This window comes from Oryctolagus cuniculus, chromosome 13, assembly GCF_964237555.1.
Source record: "Oryctolagus cuniculus chromosome 13, mOryCun1.1, whole genome shotgun sequence".
Lineage (NCBI taxonomy): Eukaryota > Metazoa > Chordata > Mammalia > Lagomorpha > Leporidae > Oryctolagus > Oryctolagus cuniculus.
The window spans coordinates 78,897,264-78,916,012 of record NC_091444.1 but is presented as its reverse complement, the minus strand read 5'-3'; the positions used below and the strand labels follow the sequence as shown (position 1 = coordinate 78,916,012).

The following is an 18,749-nucleotide window of genomic DNA, read 5'->3' as shown; positions in this document are numbered from 1 at the left end:
AGGTCATCTTCCTCCTTTTGAATGATATTCACAATTCTGGAAACAGAAATTCCTGATTTTGAAATTGGCTGTTTTGCTGTATGATGGCAAAGTATACACTATTGGGATAAAAGAGTAAGAAATGGAAATCAGGACAAAGCATATGTTTTCCTCTTTAGGTTTTTAAGGAGGACATACTAATATTTTTTTCTTATAGTGTCTACGTTGTTCTTCCCCTCTCCCCCCTTTTTAACTAATGTTTCTCATCAGGATGTTCAATGTTAGTTATCTTGTCAGCATTAAACAATGTTCTTATTAACAACACTTCTCATTTGTAAACATACTTCAATCATTCTTCACTTTTACAGGCCATGGAGAAATGTAAGGATGCAGGGTTGGCTAAGTCCATTGGGGTGTCTAACTTCAACCGCAGGCAGCTGGAGATGATCCTGAACAAGCCAGGGCTCAAGTATAAACCTGTTTGCAACCAGGTAAGGGCCTTCAGCCTCCTTTCTTGGTGTTTCTCATTCTGTGCTTCCTGTTCTAGGGCTAGGTGTTCATTTCTACTCCCCCCTTTTTATACATTTGTGGAAAGACAGATTCTTTTTTAAACTTTTATTTAATGAATATAAATTTCCAAAGTACAGCTTATGGATTACAATGGCTTCCCCCCCAAGACGTCCCTCCCACCCGCAACCCTCCCCTTTCCCACTCCCTCTCCCCTTCCATTCACATCAAGATTCATTTTCGTTTCTCTTTATATACAGAAGATCAGTTTAGCATACATTAAGTAAAGATTTCAACAGTTTGCTCCCACACAGAAACATAAAGTGAAAAATACTGCTTGAGTACTAATTATAGCATTAAATCTCAATGTACAGCACACTAAGGACAAAGATCCTACATGAGGAGTAAGTGCACAGTGACTCCTGTTGTTGACTTAACAAATTGACACTCTTGTTTATGGCATCAGTAATCACCCTAGGCTCTTGTCATGAGCTGCCAAGGCTATGGAATCCCCTTGAGTTCACTGACTCTGATCATATTTAGACAAGGCCATGGTCAAAGTGGAAGTTCTCTCCTCCCTTCAGAGAAAGGTAGCTCCTTCTTTGATGACCCGTTCTTTCCACTGGGATCTCACTCGCAGGGATCTTTCATTTAGGGTTTTTTTTTTTTTCCCCAGAGTGTCTTGGCTTTCCATGCCTGAAATAGTCTCATGGGCTTTTCAGCTGGATCCGCATGCCTTAAGGGCTGATTCTGAGGCCAGAGTGCTGTTTAGGACATCTCCCATTCTATGGGTCTGCTGTGTATCTCACTTCCCATGTTGGATCATTCTCTCCCTTTTTGATTCTATCAGCTAGTATTTGCAGACACTATTCTTGTTTATGTGATCCCTTTGGTTCTTAGTCCTATCATTATGATCAATTGTGAACAGAAATTGATCACTGGGACTAGTGAGATGGCATTGGTATATGCCACCTTGATGGGATTGAATTGGAATCCCCTGGTATGTTTCTAACTCTACCATTTGGGGCAAGTCAGCTTGAGCATGTCCTGAATTGCACATCTCTTCCCTCTCTTATTCCCACTCTTATATTTACCAGAAATCACTTTTCAGTTAAGTTTCAGCACTTAAGAAGAATTGTGTCTTGATTACAGTATTCAACCAAAAGTATTAAATAGAACAAACAAAAAAAATACTAAGAGGGATAACATATCAAGTTGCTCATCAACAGTCAGGGTGAGGGCTGATCAAGTCACCGTTTCTCCTAGTGTTCATTTCACTTTAACAGGTTTCCTTTTTGGTGCTCAGTTAGTTGTCACCTATCAAGGAGAACAAGTGGTATTTGTCCCTTTGGGATTGGCTTATTATACTCAGTATAATGTTTTCCAAATTCCTAACAGGGATCACTTTTCAGTTAAAATTTAAACACCTAAAAATAATTGGGTGTTAATTACAGAGTTCAACCAATGGTACTAGAACAAAAAAATACTAAAATGGATAAAGTATTACATTGTACATCAACCGTCAGGACAAGAGCTGATCAAGTCACTGTTTCTCATAGTGTCCATTTCATTTCAACAAGTTTCCCTTTTGGTGCTCAGTTAGGAATGACAGATTCTAAGAGCAATGTCTCTGTTTAGAAGGGAATATAGGACTTTCTCTTGGGTATCTAAATGATAAAGACCTATATTGAAACTTTGGCAGAGCTTTAGATCTGAATTTGTATAAGAATCCGAGGAGGTAAAATGGTTAAGGAAGCTAGCAGTTCTTAAAGTGACCTTCTGGGGGAGGGTGGACTTATCCTTGAGTTATTAAGCATGACCAGAGTTCAGATGTGTGCATGTGATGTGGAGGGAAAGGAAGATGATACACTCCTGGAATAGTCAGTAATCAGGAGACACTGAAAATAATATCAGGTAGATAGACCATAAGGTTTGTGTGTATTCAAATGCTTGAGTTTTTCTCTTGATATCTGCTTTTAGATGTCTCAGTCACAGTCACAGGAAAGTGAACTAGAAACTGAAAAACTCATGCAGGTTAGAGGTTGAATGTTATCTGTTTATGATGATACCAGTGGTGCATGACTACTCTGATACTTTTAGGAGAACCAGAGTCAATCCTATGCCTGACTCTATCTAAATCCGTATCACCTCCCTTGTTTTTGCCATCAAGTACTGTTCAAGCACATCTGTTCTGTGACTGATTCTGTGCTCTAACTTACATTTTAAGATCTATTAGTCTTGTTGTACAGATTCCAAATTAGAAAAATATAGCTTATAAAATTGACATTATGATTTAAAAATATAATATCAAGTTGTTGTGGCTTAGAAGTTTATACTTCCACCTTCAGTTCTGGCATTCCATATGGTTGCTAGTTTGAGTCCCGGCTGCTCCACTCTGATCCAGCTCCTTGTTAATGCATTTGGGAAAGCAGTGGAAGATGGCACAAGTAATTGGGCTCTTGCACCTATGTGAGAGATCTGAATGAAGCTCCTGACTCCTGGACTCAACCTGGCTCAGCCTTGGCCATTTTAGCCATTTGTATTTTCTGCCTTTCAAATAAATACAAAAATCTCAAAAATATACATATAATATTTAATGTTTTTCATATTATTATCACTCCATTTTTATTATGAAACTTTCAAACATTCAGAACTTTTTAAACAATTTTGAGAAAATCCATATTTTCCCATCTGCCATATAAAATTGTTGACATTTTGCCATGTTGCCAAACGTATGTAAATATATGTGGCTTTTAATAATATGCATAATAATTTACTGAACTTATTCAAAATAATTGGGAGACATGACTACTCATCTCTACAGACCTCCAGAACGTTTAGGAATGAATAGTGTTTTCCCTCAAAGTTATGTTTCCATATTATATCAAAGAAATGTGATGATTGTCATCTGATATCATCATAATATACAATCGTATTAAAATTTTCCATTGTTTTCCAATTGCTTCCTCTACTGCTTGATTCTTCAATTACCCACAATGTCCATTACTAGACTGGGCCAAAGCAAGGAGTTGGAAAGTCAATGAAAAAATCCCATACATGTGGCAGGGATCCAAGCACTTGGGTCATCACCTGCTGCTTCTCAATGGCTGCACTGTCAGCAAATCAGAATTAAAAGCTGGAGCTGGGGAACAAACCTAGGCATTCTGATATGGGAAACAGGTGACTTAGCCTCTAGGCCAAATGCTGCCTATCAATACTTTTTCTTGTAGATTGATTACAAATCCTTACCCATCCCCATTATAGCCAAACAGATTTTGTCAACTATTCCGGATTTCTCAGACTGTTGCCCTATATTGACAGGTAATGTTTTTTCCATTCCAACTTTTTGTCCTTTAGAATTTAGATCTGAATACTCTATTATTTCAAGATTGAACAGGAAAATAAGCTTATCATGTTGTATTTCTCAATTTGTACTGCACAGGGAATCATTGAATGATGGGTTTTCTCAGTATTATAGATAGTATTTTCTTTTTTTAGATCTTTTGCTTATTTGAAAGGCAGAGGGGAGAGAGAGAGAGAAAGAGAGAGGGAGAGAGGGAGAGATTCGCTCTGGTAGTTCATCCTCAAGTAGTCACAATAGCTATGGCTGGGCCAGGCTAAAGCAAGGATATTGGCTCTCCCTCCAGGTCTCCTATATGGGTGACAGAGCACTCACTACTTGAGCCATCTTCTGCTACTTTCTAGACAATTACCAGAAATATGGATCAGAAGCAGAACAACCAAGACTCAAACCTGGGCTCAGATATGGAATGCTGACCTGAAATCGGCGGGCTAATCCACTAGATCACAACTGGTTTTCTTTGGTCACTTGGTTAACCCACCTTTCTAAGCATTAAGTTCCCTTCCTCCAGTACAATTACTAATGATCTTTTGAGTGTTAACAGTCACAAGGCAATTTGTATTACAAAACTATTTTCACATAATATTTTAATATCCTTTTATCTAAGTTTGCCTGGATTGGTTATTTCATTAGAATTTGTAAACACTGGTCCAGGCGCCATGGCTCACCTGATTAATCCTCCGCCTTGCGGTGCTGGCATCCTATGTGGGCGCTGGGTTCTAGTCCTGGTTGCTCCTCTTCCAGTCTAGCTCTCTGCGGTGGCCCAGGAAGGCAGTGTAGGACGGCCCAAGTGCTTGGGCCCCTGCACCTGCATGGGAGAACAGGAGGAAGCACCTGGCTCCTGGCTTCGGGTCAGCACAGTGCCAGCCGTAGCGGCCATTTGGGGGGTGAATCAACGGAAGGAAGACCTTTCTCTCTGTTTCTCTCTCTCACTGTCTAACTCTACCTGTCAAATAAAAAAAAAAAAGAATTTTTAAACACTAATTTTCATTTTTAACTACCATTGTACTTTTCTCATATTACATTTAATGTAAAAATATTTCTATGATATTCTGCAATTATTCCTCTGTGATGGAGCAACATTAATACCTTCCTTTTAATTAATAATGTTCTTAGAAAGAAGTTAATATAATAATCGCCACCAGCAGGGGAAAATAGTTTTTCCTCTTGCTTTCCCTCTCTATGCCTTTTATTGTGGACATGAGTTTTTATTTATTCTGTGGATTAAACTTGATTTCCTCATTATCCATTAGGCTGAAGAAATCTACATTAATATCACTAGCAGGATTCCTAGCAAAATAATTCTTTTGTTCAACAGGTTTGCTGTCATGAATCTTTGAACAAATACTAGTTTTCTGGCACAATTCAATGTCAAATGTTCAAAGAATTCCTTCTTTTTTCCAAAAAAGGAAAATTTCTTAGTGAAAAAAATGTTAAACAAATATGATCTGGTTCATGTCAGGAATTTTTTTATCCTTGCAGGTGACAGCAATTTTAATATTCTTTAAAATATGATCCCCAGAAGTTGATAATGTCAATTTAAATTTTGTTACTCAGTTTTTCTTTTTGTTTCTTTTCAATTTTAATATTCATATTTCATATCAATATTTGTGTTTTCAATAATCTTAAACTTTTTGTGTTGCCTATCTACAGGTGGAATGTCATCTGTATCTCAACCAGAGAAAACTACTGGATTTCTGCAAGTCAAAAGACATTGTTCTGGTTGCCTATGGTGTTCTGGGAAGTCAAAAATATGGAGAATGGTAATGTGCACACTAGCAAACTTACCTAAAACACCTTTGCTGTTGAAACGTTTGCATTCATAGTATAACTACTTTTCTGGCATTAACTCTGAAATGTTGCAGTACAAGGAAGAATTTGCATTTCTTTTTTAGAAAATAATTTATTCAGTATTAACGTGAGCAGATTTCATGTATTCTACATATACAGATTTAGGAGCATAGTGATACTTCTCATGCTACCCTCCCTCCCGACCACACTGCCACCCTCTCTCCTTCTTCCTTTTTTATTCTTTCTTATAATTTTTATGATGATCTACTTTTGGCTTATTTTATAATCATAAGACTAAATTTACTAAATAATAAATAATTCAATAGATAGTCAGCAGAAAATAACACTGCTCCTCAACAGTAGGGACAAGGGCTGTAAACAATCAATGAATCTCAAAATACCAATTTTGTGCATCCATATTACGTGTTTTTTGTACTCAATTAGTTACCACAGAACAGGGAAAATGCATTCTATTTGTCTTTCTGGGACTGGCTTATTTCATTAAGTATAATGGTTTTCAGTTGCATCCATTTGGTTGCAAAAGAAGGATTTCATTGTTTTGGATGGATGAGTAGTTTTTCATTCATTAAATCCCAGATGACAGTGGTTCTGCTGCCTGAGACCACATTTGAGTAGCACTGGTCTGGAGTAGGCACTGTAGTCTGTTTTGGAATCCTCCTAACAAATACAATACACGAACTCAGAAATTCAGCATTGTTGCCTTTCCTCCTAGGGTGGATCAGAACACTCCGGTTCTCTTAGATGATCCAGTTCTTGGTGCCCTGGCAAAAAAGCACAAGCGAAGTCCAGCACTGATTGCCCTTCGTTACTTGCTACAGCGTGGGGTTGTGGTCTTGGCCAAGAGTTTCAATGAGGAGCGAATGAAAGAGAATTTGCAGGTGATGAGTGGGGCTGTGGGCACTGGGGCTCCTACAGTATCCATCGCGTGTGTCCTCTTTGTAGGCACTCAGGATACCTTTGTGGTATCTTGGTGTCCCTGTCATCTCCTGTGTGTTTCTTTTTATTGCCCACTTGTAAGTGTTTTCTTTTGCTGTAGAGGAGGGAAGCCAACATGCCTAGATTGAATTGCAAGAGTGCAGATTCTGAGGTTTGTGTTTCAGCGTGAATTCTGAAATTTATTTTATAGTCCTGTCAACTGGCCACTTTTTTTTTCTTCAATTCCTTAAATAAGGTAGTTGAATTGGTTATTATTCTGCCTACAATATTTTCAATTTTATTTTGTATTTCCCTTAGTTCTCATGTAGTTTAAAATTTATATATTTTTCACTCTGTTTTATCTAGTCTGGCATCTACCCAAGTCTTACTATTTTAAATAAATTTTTTTATTGTAAAAATGGCGACAGCTGTAATACAATTAGCCATGGTATTTGTAAAGTATTATCTCTCTAATGTAGTGATAAAATTTAAAACGCTTTTATTATAATTCAAAACTTTATAGTTTGAAAATTAACTTTGACCACCTGAACTCAGTCCAGTACTTCTCTTTTAGTCTGCAACCTTTATGTATTGCTAATTGAGTCTCTGCTGCCTTTGATGGACAATGAGTGAGCTCTGACTCAGAAATTTATTGAGCCACTCTCTGTTCTGCTTCAGTTCTCCCCATAGAATTCTTCACCTTTTAGTAAATTATATCAGGATTTACATCATCCCATTTCAGAATACTAAAGCACTGTGTGGATATTTGCAAAGCCTACTGGCAACAGATACACAGTTACTTCTTTTAAATTCTATCATTCAATGTAAGTTACAAGGCATGCCAGATTTAAAAGGTGGGACACATTAATTCATAATGGAGGAGAGTGAAATTCACTTAACACGAGCATGGATGCGTGAAATTTTGGGTGACATTACTATAAAACAACCTATCATATTGATATATTCTCAATATCATATTTTAGAGTCAGAGCTATTTGTTGAGCCATTTATTCCAAGATGTGCCTTTGATTTCATTCTCTGTATAGTCTTTTTATGAACAAAAGTTAATTCTCAGTGTCATCAAATTATTCATGCCTTTTTTGTGGTTGATGAGTGTCTTGTTTTGTCCTATATAGGGAAAAGTACAGTATTATACTATATTAGCTTACAGAATTGTTGTTGTCTTTCCTTCCAAATTTAGACTTAAATTCCATTGTAATTTATATATATATATATATATGTATATGTATATATATATTACTTGGAATAAAGGTACAAATATAAATATATATTTACTAAATGAAAAACAGAAATACTTAGCAACAATAACATTTCTGGACACTGTTTCTCTTCAATGGGCTGACTTACTTTTCTGTACTATCTTAATTATATTGGAAAATGCATTATGTTGTGAAGAGTGGTAACATTTCTCCTATATCCTTTTATTTATTTTAAAAAAGATTTATTTATTTAATTTCAAGGCAGAGTGAGAGAGAGAGATAAAGAAAGAGAGTGAGGGAGCGCGCGCATGTGTGAGAAATAAAAAGAGAAAGAGAAAGAGAGAGGGATATACATCTTCCATCTGATGGCTTACTCCACAAATGGCTGCAATAGTCAGGTCCAGACCACACACACTGGCCAAGACGCAGATATTCAATAGTTTTATGTGGGGGGCATGGGTCCAATTACTTAGCCCATCTTCTGCTGCCTTCCCTTTCATATTAGCAGAAGGTTGATTCAGAATTGGAGCAGCTCAGACTGGAACCAAACTATACAATATGGGATGTGGGTATCACAAGTGGCAGCTTAACTCTCTGTGCCACAAGCCAGCCTCTGTGTTATCTTATTGAAGAATACCTGGGCTATTCTTCATTGATGATTCATTGTAAATAATATTTACAATGACTTTATCAACTTCCACCTAAAGTCCTTAAATGGTGTGTATTGAGACTGTCAATCAATTTGGAAGAACTGGTTTTTGATTGACAATATGTGGATCTTAATGAATGATTGTGGCATCAAATTATAATCATTTATTTTTTCTTTTCATATATTTTAATACATTTCATAATTTGTCCATTAAGTCATTTTACTCACATATAGTCTTATTTCTTATAAACCTGATAATTTTGAGGTATTGCATCCCTGTTCACCTTAACCAAAATATGGAATTCACCAAAGTGTCCATCATTAGGTGAACTTATAAAGAAAATGTGGTATATCTGCAAATGAAATCCTGTTATTTGCACAAAAATTGCTGAACAAGAGCATGCCGTGTTAGCTGATAAGTCATGTACCAAAAGACACATGTTGCATATTCTACAAAATATATGAGTTAGAAAAAGTTAAAGAAGAACACAGAATGTTGATTATTAGAGTCAGGAAGAGGCAGAAGGAAGATAGGAAGTTTGGATGAAAAAGTAGGGGAATTTGAATTTGGTATGGTTTATGAATTGTGACCTTCATGCTGATATCAGATGTTAATAATAGAGAATGCTGGGTTTGGGTTATACCCAGTACAAAAACACTTTTTTGTTTTGTCAATTTAAAACCATTATGAAATAAAATTTCCAAAACTGACAAAAATGCAAAAAGAATTTTAAATATGCAAATGAGGTTCAATATTAAAGTAATGAAAGTCTATTTGCTGGATTCATTTAGTGTTAAGCTTCTGACATTTCTTGTTCTCTAACTCTTTCTCTGAATCCTCATTTTAGGGTCCTAATAAACAACCTATCAGGCAGCCATTTGTTTCAATGTTATCAATTATGACAATATATTTGATCTTTAAAGCACCCCCAAGTTAGACAATCATATCCTCCTCAAGGAAGTTCTCCTATTCTTTGCACACAATGTCATTGCATTTGAATTATGTTGCGGGAATATTTTTCACATTGTAGATGTTAATGGATGGAATACAAAAACCCAACTATCTCTTTGCAACTTAGTAAATACAATAATCCAACAATCTCTACGTAACATGGTAAATTATCTTATATATTTCAAAAGTATTCCCCTAGATTTTCTAGATTCTATAATACGTGGTCCATTTATCTTTGTACTTTGTCAGCTTTGATTCATCTCCAGCTTCTTTTGGGATCTTTTGGCTGTAGTTTTGTGCAGTTGAAATTAACTAAATATAGGAATTGATTTCTATTTACTTTTAGCTGATATTCATTAGCCATATGAATGTTTTCCTGATGTCTTTAATAAGTTTTGGAAACTTCTTAGATATTTATGTATTGTCCTTACATCATTCAATGTAATTCTTCTGGATTTTCTATCTTGGTGAAACACAGCAGAAATTATAAAAAATATTGGCTGGTGCCTCAGCTCACTAGGCTAATCCTCCGCCTGCGGTGCCGGCACCCCGGGTTCTAGTCCCAGTTGGGGCACCAGATTCTGTCCCGGTTGCCCCTCTTCCAGTGCAGCTCTCTGCTGTGGCCTGGGAGTGCAGTGGAGGATGGCCCAGGTGCTTGGGCCCTGCACCCACATGGGAGACCAGGAGGAAGCACCTGGCTCCTGGCTTCGGATTGGCACAGCATGCTGGCAGTAACGTGCCAGCCATAGCAGCCACTTGGGGGGAGAACCAATGGAAAAAGGAAGACCTTTCTGTCTCTCTCTCTCTCACTGTCTAACTCTGCCTGTCAAAAAATATATATATATCTTACTTTTTTGATAGGTTTTTGAATTCCACTTGACTCCTGAGGACATGAGAGTCCTAGATGGTCTGAACAGAAATATTCGATATGTTTCTGCGAGTTTGTAAGTGCCTTTAGCATATATCTTGCCACAACTTATTTTCTGAGAAGGAATGTAGAATGAGTGTTGGAAGTTACCTCAACATCAGAAAACTAGAGGTTGGGACCAGCGCTGTGGATTAGCCGGTAAAGCTGCTACCTGCAGTGCCAGCATTCTGTATGGGCTCCAGTTTGCGTCCTGGCTGCTCCACTTCCTATCCAGCTCTCTGCTATGGCCTGGGAAAGCAGTAGAAGATGGCTCAAGTCCTTGGGTCCCTGAAGCCACGTGGGATACCTGGAAGAAGCTTCTGGCTCCTGGCTTTGGATTGGCACAGCTCTGGCTGTTGTGGCCAATTGGGGAGTAAACCAGTGGATGGAAGACCTCTCTCTCTCTCTCTCTCTCTCTCTCTCTCTCTCTCTCTCCATCTCCCTCTCTCTCTGCCTCTCTCTCTCCCTCTCCCTCTGTCTCTATGTGTAACTCTGACTTTCAAATAAATAAATAATCTAAAAAAAGAAAGAAAGCTAGAGTTGAACAATGAGCCTGGTATGAGACAAAACTTTCTGGAATTGTCTTCTCAGTTTCTCAACAGACTCTGGCTACTGACATAGGAACTGGTTGAGAGAGTCCATGTCAGTGTGGACTTTCATACATCCCCCACTGTGCTTCTCATTCCGTGAAACTTTTCAGATCAGGAAATACCATTGTTGAATCAACATCTCCATAAAGACCTCTGTAATCTAGAGTATTTGATAGACATACACTATGGATATTATCAATGTAGCTTCTTCAGTATTTTCAGAATCCAGTTAATATCATCTTCTAGGAACCTGATGAATTCCTTCACAGATTGAAGGCATTTACATTAGCACTGTGTTCCATGCCTAAATTCCCATCATCTTCCTATGGAATCATTGATTGGATCCTATCCATTTAATGTTTTGAATATTGTCATATTCCTCCCTTCTGTTTCATTGTATGTTCATCCAAGATCCCCAAAATCACAATTGCCTGCATAAAGGTTGGTTTTGATTTGGTCAATGGAGCCCTTAGTTTTTATTCTGTGAAATATAGAGATCTTAAATTAGTAGATAAGTTATGGGGAAGATTTGAAAATGAATGGAAGAGTACATAAGCAAAAAAACCATAGAGAGATTTTGTAGTCAAAAAAATTGTTACTTCTTCATGTTTGAACATGATGGAATATGAGGAAGTGTATATATTGTTATTTATGGTATGTACTAATATGTATTCTTTCCATCTGTGGTAATTTCAATTCATAATAATAATAAATGTGATGATTTATGAAAAGGGGTTAGCTCTATGTAAAAATAATATTACTGAAAATTTGTAGTTCTGGTTATCAAGGCTGAGTGTTTTATTAATATAGAGAAAAATGAAGAATAAGTAGGGCATAATGCAAACAGAGAGATAAGCCATTTGTATTACTACTACCTCTTTAATTATTCAATAATTATTCATATTTATAACCCTATATATTTTGTTGTTACTATATAGTACATATCAAAAATGGACTCTAAACTCCATAGTCATAAAACTCTCTCTTATAAATGACATTATTTCCACTTGTGAATCTAACAGTATTTTATATAATGGACAATCAGTAAAAGAGAAATTTCTAGCATCAACTTGAATTTGAAAAATGATAGGACTTGATATTACTTGGCTTTATTGCTATATCTGGCTTAGGGGGAGGAGTATGTTTAAATTTTGGCTCTGTGTTGTTTGTTAAATTTCAGAAAGAAGTATAATTTGAATAATTTTGTTATAGTTATTAAAGTACTTATTTTAAGGCAGTCATCATGAGAGTAAGAAAGGTATAATCTTTAACCAGTAAGAGTATACAATGATTAATCTCCCTAATGCCAGTTACAGAAAAATCACTTTGTAATTACCATGTATATAGAGTCATTAAATGCATTTTTTTTCTCATTTTAGTTTGAATGGCCACCCTAATTACCCATTCTCTGATGAATATTAGCATGGAGATATTCATCATGACTTCTACCAGAAGCTCCTGCATGCATCTTGTGATATGGCAGACATCTCACACGCTGATGATTAGAGACCTCTCTTCTGGATAATCCATGATGCTAAACACCTCACAAGAAGCTAGAGTTAAATCCACAGTAGAGGAAGCATGTACACTAAGTTTTTGTCATTTTCCTAAAATAATTAATTTTGCCTTCTTTAAAGATTCTGATTTACCACTGACTTTGTAACTTAACATGATTTCTTTCCTTTGGCTTCCTTATTCCCCAAACTGATTTTCCTGGAAGTTTAGAAACCATTGGTGGGAGATTCGAGCCATTCCATTGACGCTTCTGGAGTTGAGCAGGCAGAGTTGTTGGCCTGTAGGAAAGTAGCTGATAGTAAGCATTTTCCAGTCAGTTTTTCTCCAGTGCTTCAAGGAAAAATAAAGCTCACTGCATAGACCCTGGAAGGTAAGGCAATACTACAAGGATGACCAAGAACCCAGGGGTCCCTTTGAGAAGCTCAAGCATGAGAGGTGTAGAAATTGGGGAAATAGGTATTCTCTTTTTCTTTCTGAAACTTCATTTTTAAGAATTTTATTTAAGGTATGCAAATTTCATATACTTCAGGTATACAGATTCAGGAGCACAGTTGTACTTTCTACGCTACTCTCCCTTTCACCCACGCTCCCACCCTTCTTCCACCTCCCTCTTCTATTCCAATTTTTATTTTTTTCTAAGATTTATTTTATTTATTTGAAAGAGTTACAGAGAGAGGTAGACATAGAAAGAGAGCGTTCTTCCATCCACTGGTTCACTTTCCAAATGGCTGCAACAAACAGAACTGAGCTGATCCGAAGCCAGGGGCCAGCAGCTTCTTCCAGGTTTCTGTGTAGATGCAGGGGCCCAAGAACTTGGTCCGTTTTCTACTGCCTTCCCAGGAAATTAGCAGGGAACTGGGTGGAAGTGGAGCAGTAGAGACTTGAACTGGTGCCACATGGGCACTGCAGGCTGGAGCTTTAACCCACTGTGCCACAGCACTGGCCCACTATTTTTATTTTTTACAAAGATCTATTTTCAGTTAACTTTATACTCTTAAGATTAATCCTATGCTAAGTAAAAAGTTCAACAAATAGTCTGAAGAAAAAAAAAAATACTGGTCCTGAACAGTCAAGACAAGGACTATTAAATCGTCGCATTTCAAAGTGTGAATTTCACGCTTACAGATTGCCTTTTAAGTACTCTGTTATCACAGATCAGGGAGGACATATGGTATTTGTCTTTTGGGGACTGGCTTATTTCACTAAGTGTGATGTTTTTCAATTGCATCCATGCTGGACTTGGTTGGGGAAGTGAATGTGAGCCAGCTTGACTAAATGACTAGGAATCAGACAAAGGGGGAAATTGAAGGGAAGAATATTTTGTGTCTTGCACACACATTAGTAAGTTTGCCTTATTTTTTATTTGAAACATTTAAGAGAATAAGTTATATAAATTCATATTTATTTTTAGACTGAGGAAAATGTGATGAGTATGGAGTTGAGCACATCTATGTTTGGAAATATTGATAAGAAGATTAGTAGACAAGACTAGGGGACTGATTTTATAAGCTGTATGACAGGTGGTGTAGGAAAGAAAGATATGGGATAAAAATATGGATATTGATAATTGGTATTTTAATAATTATATCCTGAATATCAAAGAGCAGTTTTCATAGTTAATTGATGAGCCAGGGCTGAGGGTCAGACTCTTCAATTTAGATTTCCAGGAAATCCAGTGATCCTGCTTTTCTGTTGTGTTCCAGAAATTCAAAAACAAAACAAAACAAAACAACAACAGAAGAACACTGACTTACTGAATTGCCATAAATATCAAATCTATGTTCATCACTTTTTTCAAGTTAAAAAATAAATATCAACTTCAATACTATCAGTAATTACTTTAATTGTATGTGAATTTAATTTATAAATCAAAAGAAAAATAAAACAACAGAGTGAATGGACAGCAACAGGATTCAACTATTTGATGTATAAGAGATTCACTTTAGATCTAGGACCACAATAGTTTGTACCTGTAATATATAGCTCATGAAACTAGTAATCAAAAGAGAACTGTGTCAGGTTTACTAATGTCAAAGTAAATATAATTTAATTTAAAAACTGTGGCAAGAAATAAAAGCCTTAAATGTTGAGAAATTAGTCAATCCATTGAGATACATGTAGCTAAGTAAAAAAACATATGCAACAAATACCATAGCTCCAAAATTTATGAAGTATACATCCAGAGAACTGCAAGAAGAAAAAGGGATCACTACAATACTAGCCAGAAATATCAATATTCAACTTACAGCAATAGTTAGAACAAGTAGTAAATGAATGTGGACATAGAAAAAAGAGCATCATAAACAATTATATGACAACAATTAAATAATCTAAAGCAAACAATCAAATTTATAGAAACATACAGTATTGATGATTGAAAATGAAGAAATAGAAAGCTTGCAAAGACCTCTATCTGGCAAGGAGATTGAATCAAAGCACAATACCCACCCCACCCCCCCCCCCAACAAAGAAAAACTCATAACCAGTTGCTTCATTAGTAAATTCTACAAAAATTTAAAGAAGATTTAATGTCAATCCTTTTCAATCCCCCTCTGAAATTCCAAAGGAAGAATCACTTTCTAAGTCATTCTACGAAGCCAGCATTGACATGATATGAATGTTGGGCAAAGATGTGATCAAAGAAAGAAAACTTTAGGTAAATACTCCTTGTCACGACTAATACACATATTCTCTACAAAATAATAATAAACCACATTCAATAGTATGATACAGAATGTAAATCATGACCTAATAAGATTCATCCTGTAATATAAGGGCTACCCAATGCACAAACATCAATCAATCAATATGACACATTAGTAAGATGAAGGAAAAATCTTCAGAATATCTGAATTGAAGCAGAAAAAGCATTTGAAAAACTTCAACATAAATCCATGGTAAAACTTTGAAACACACTAGAAAGAAAAATAATATTTCTCAACTGAATGAAGTTCATATGTTACAAAACTCACCACTAACATAATTACTGACATCATAAATAAGAGTGTCGATTGTTAAATCAACAATGGGAGTCACTGTGCACCTACTTCCCATGTAGATCTCTGTCCTTAATGTGTTGTACTATGCAAATTAATGGTAAAACTACTACTCAAATAGTACTTTATACTTTGTGTGTCTGTGTGGGTGCAGTCTGTTGAAATCTTTACTTAGTGTTTACTAAGTTGATCTTCTGTATATAAAGATAATTGAAAATGAATCATGATGAAGAATGGGATGAGAGAGGGAGTGGGAGATGGGATGGTTGCGGGTGGGAGTGAGGTTATGGGGGAAAAGCCGCTATAACCCAAAAGTTGTACTTTGAAAATTTATATTTATTAAATGAAAGTTGAAAAAAAAGAAAACTGAAAACTATTTCCTGATGATCAATAACAAATAATGTCCATTTTACCACTTCTATTAAACAACATACTAATTTAAGTAGTAGTAATAGAGAGATCTTGTAGGAGATGATATTGATAGTTATTGACTTATTTCTCTGATTTTTATTTTTTATTTTATTATTTTTTTTTATTTTTTTTTATTTTTTTATTATTTTTTTTTATCTTTTATTTAATGAATATAAATTTCCAAAGTACGTCTCATGGGTTACAATGGCTTTCCCCCCCATACCGTCCCTCCCACCCACCACCCTCCCCTTTCCCACTCCCTCTCCCCTTCCATTCACATCAAGATTCATTTTCGATTCTCTTAGTATACAGAAGATCAGCTTAGTATACCTTAAGTAAGGATTTCAACAGTTTGTTCCCACACAGAAACATAAAGTGAAAAATAATAGATGATTTTTTTTTTAAATGATGATGAAATCAGATCAGACCTATTGTCATGTTTAATCCCAGTGAGAGTCAAGTTGGGAATTGATAGTTTCTTTTCTTTTTTTTTTTTTTTTTAACAGAAGATCAGTTTAGTGTACATTAAGTAAAGATTTCAACAGTTTGCACCCCCATAGAAACACAAAGTGAAATATACTGTTTGAGTACTCGTTATAGCATTAAGCCTCAGTGTACAGCACATTAAGGACAGAGATCCTACATGAGGAGTAAGTGCACAGTGACTCCTGTTGTTGACTTTACAAATTGACACTCCTGTTTATGGCATCAGTAATCTCCCTATGCACCAGTCATGAGTTTCCAAGGCTATGGAAGCCCCTTGAGTTCTCCGACTCTTATCTTGTTTAGACAAGGTCATAGTCAAAGTGGAGGTTCTCTCCTCCCTTCAGAGAAAGGCACCTCCCTCTTTGAAGACCTGTTCTTTCCACTGGGATCTCACTCACAGAGATCTTTTTGCCAGAGTGTCTTGGCTTTCCATGCCTGAAATACGCTCATGGGCTTTTCAGCCAGATCCGAGTGCCTTTAGGGCTGATTCTGAGGCCAGAGTGCTATTTAGGACATCTGCCATTCTATGAGTCTGCTGAGTATCTCACTTCCCATGTTGGATCACTCTCCCCTTTATTTATTCTATCGGTTAGTGTTAGCAGATACTAGACTTGTTTATGTGCTCCCTTTGACTCTTAGTCCTTTCATTATGATCAATTGTGAACTGAAATTGATCACTTGGAATAGTGAGATGGCATTGGCACATGCCACCTTGATGGGATTGAATTGGAATCCCCTAGTATGTTTCCAACTCTACCAATTGGGGCAAGTCAGCCCGAGCATGCCCCAAATTATACATCTCTTCCCTCTCTTATTCCCACTTTTATGTTTAACAGGGATCACATTTCAGTTAATTTTCAACACTTAAGAATAACTGTGTGATAATTACAGAATTAAACCAGTCATATTAAGTATATTTCTCTGATTTGAGTGTTCTATGTGAATGAACAAAAAAACACCTTAAACTAATACAAGCTGAAGATTAGTGGACAAAGCTAGGGGACTGATGTTATAAGCTGCATGACAGGGGGCATAGGAAAGAAAGATATGAGATATAAATATAGGTAGGTGGGAGATAAATCACTATTTTTTCCCTGGGAGGAATTTTGGAGAAATAGCTGGGATGTTTCTGAGGATTCTTGAGAGGTTTTAATTATGGTTTTATATGAAATTTATAATCTGATGGAATTTTAAGTAATCCCACCTCGATCACCCTTGATTCATGGAGTATATTCTTGGGTGAAGAAATTGGGGCTTAATGTACCCTCCAGATGCTCAAAGAGACAATGGAGGCACTTTGTGACTTCCCTGATGTTCTGCATTATTTGTGTGTTTTTTTTTTTTCTTATCACAGAAGACTAGGATCAACCCTTACATTCACTGGGGCTCATGATCTTGAGAGATAACCCAGTGTTTTAATAGATTTTAGAATGTTTCTGGAAAGGTAAAATATGCAAAAGGGGAAAGATTGAAAAGAGAGAGAAAATTATTAACTTTGATGGTTGTTTTCATTCATATAGGGTTGGGTCAATGGCAGTAACCAAAAAGACGGATATTATATGGTTTCCCTGATCCGAGGTAACTAATCGAGTACCTGAAATGTAATGTATTAGAGTGAAGTAGACATTTTGAGATTTGATGATTGTTTACAGCTCTTGTCTTTTCTGTTGAGGAACAGCATTTTTTTTCTATTCATACTATTTGATGAATTCTATGTAGGGTTAACTAACTGATCATTACATAAACTGAGAAGAGATCTTTGTAAAAATTAAGTGTGGGAATGTGAGAGGCTGGAGGAGGAAGGGTTGGAGCATGGGTGGGAGGGAGGGTAATGGGGAAAGTGTCACTATGTTCTACTTAATACCATTGGTTGTATATATAAAATACATGAAACTTGTATAACAAATTAAATTTAAAAATATTATAAGCAGATTAGCTTAAATTCCATGAGATTTTTACCAGTATATACTGAGTTAAAAAGCAACCTTGTTTAGAACAAAGAATAACATTTACTGAAGCTGCGATTCTAGAGACGTAGAATGCAATTAGCCTTGAAAATGCGCCCAAGGTTTAGAAAACAGTGTCTGACTTTCTAGCCCAGACTTCAAGGGGAGATGGTGGTTAATTACATCTTCTGGTTTCATTAATTATGATTGCTTTCTTTTCTTTTTTTTTTTTTTTTTTTTTTTTTTTGACAGGCAGAGTGGACAGTGAGAGAGAGAGACAGAGAGAAAGGTCTTCCTTTTGCCGTTGGTTCACCCTCCAATGGCCGCCGCGGCCAGTGTGCTGTGGCTGGTGTACCACGCTGATCCGATGGCAGGAGCCAGGTACTTATCCTGGTCTCCCGTGGGGTGCAGGGCCCAAGTACCTGGGCCATCCTCCACTGCACTCCCTGGCCACAGCGGAGAGCTGGCCTGGAAGAGGGGCCACCGGGACAGAATCCTGCACC

General features: G+C 36.6%; 1 protein-coding gene across 2 annotated transcripts in view; it reads left to right on the top strand.

Annotated features, from left to right (window-relative positions):
* Nucleotides 1-14,235, top strand: part of LOC103345171 (aldo-keto reductase family 1 member C21) — a 21,067-nt gene extending 6,832 nt beyond the window's left edge. The window contains exons 4-8 of one of the 2 annotated variants that reach the window (XM_070055817.1): nt 348-470; nt 5,501-5,610; nt 6,372-6,537; nt 10,257-10,339; nt 12,272-14,235. In XM_070055817.1, the coding sequence (XP_069911918.1) occupies nt 348-470; nt 5,501-5,610; nt 6,372-6,537; nt 10,257-10,339; nt 12,272-12,314 (525 nt within the window). In that variant the 3' untranslated portion in view covers nt 12,315-14,235. The remainder of the gene's footprint in view (nt 1-347; nt 471-5,500; nt 5,611-6,371; nt 6,538-10,256; nt 10,340-12,271) is intronic. The other variant, XM_070055818.1, reaches the window with a different exon arrangement.
* Nucleotides 14,236-18,749: the final 4,514 nt, after the last annotated feature.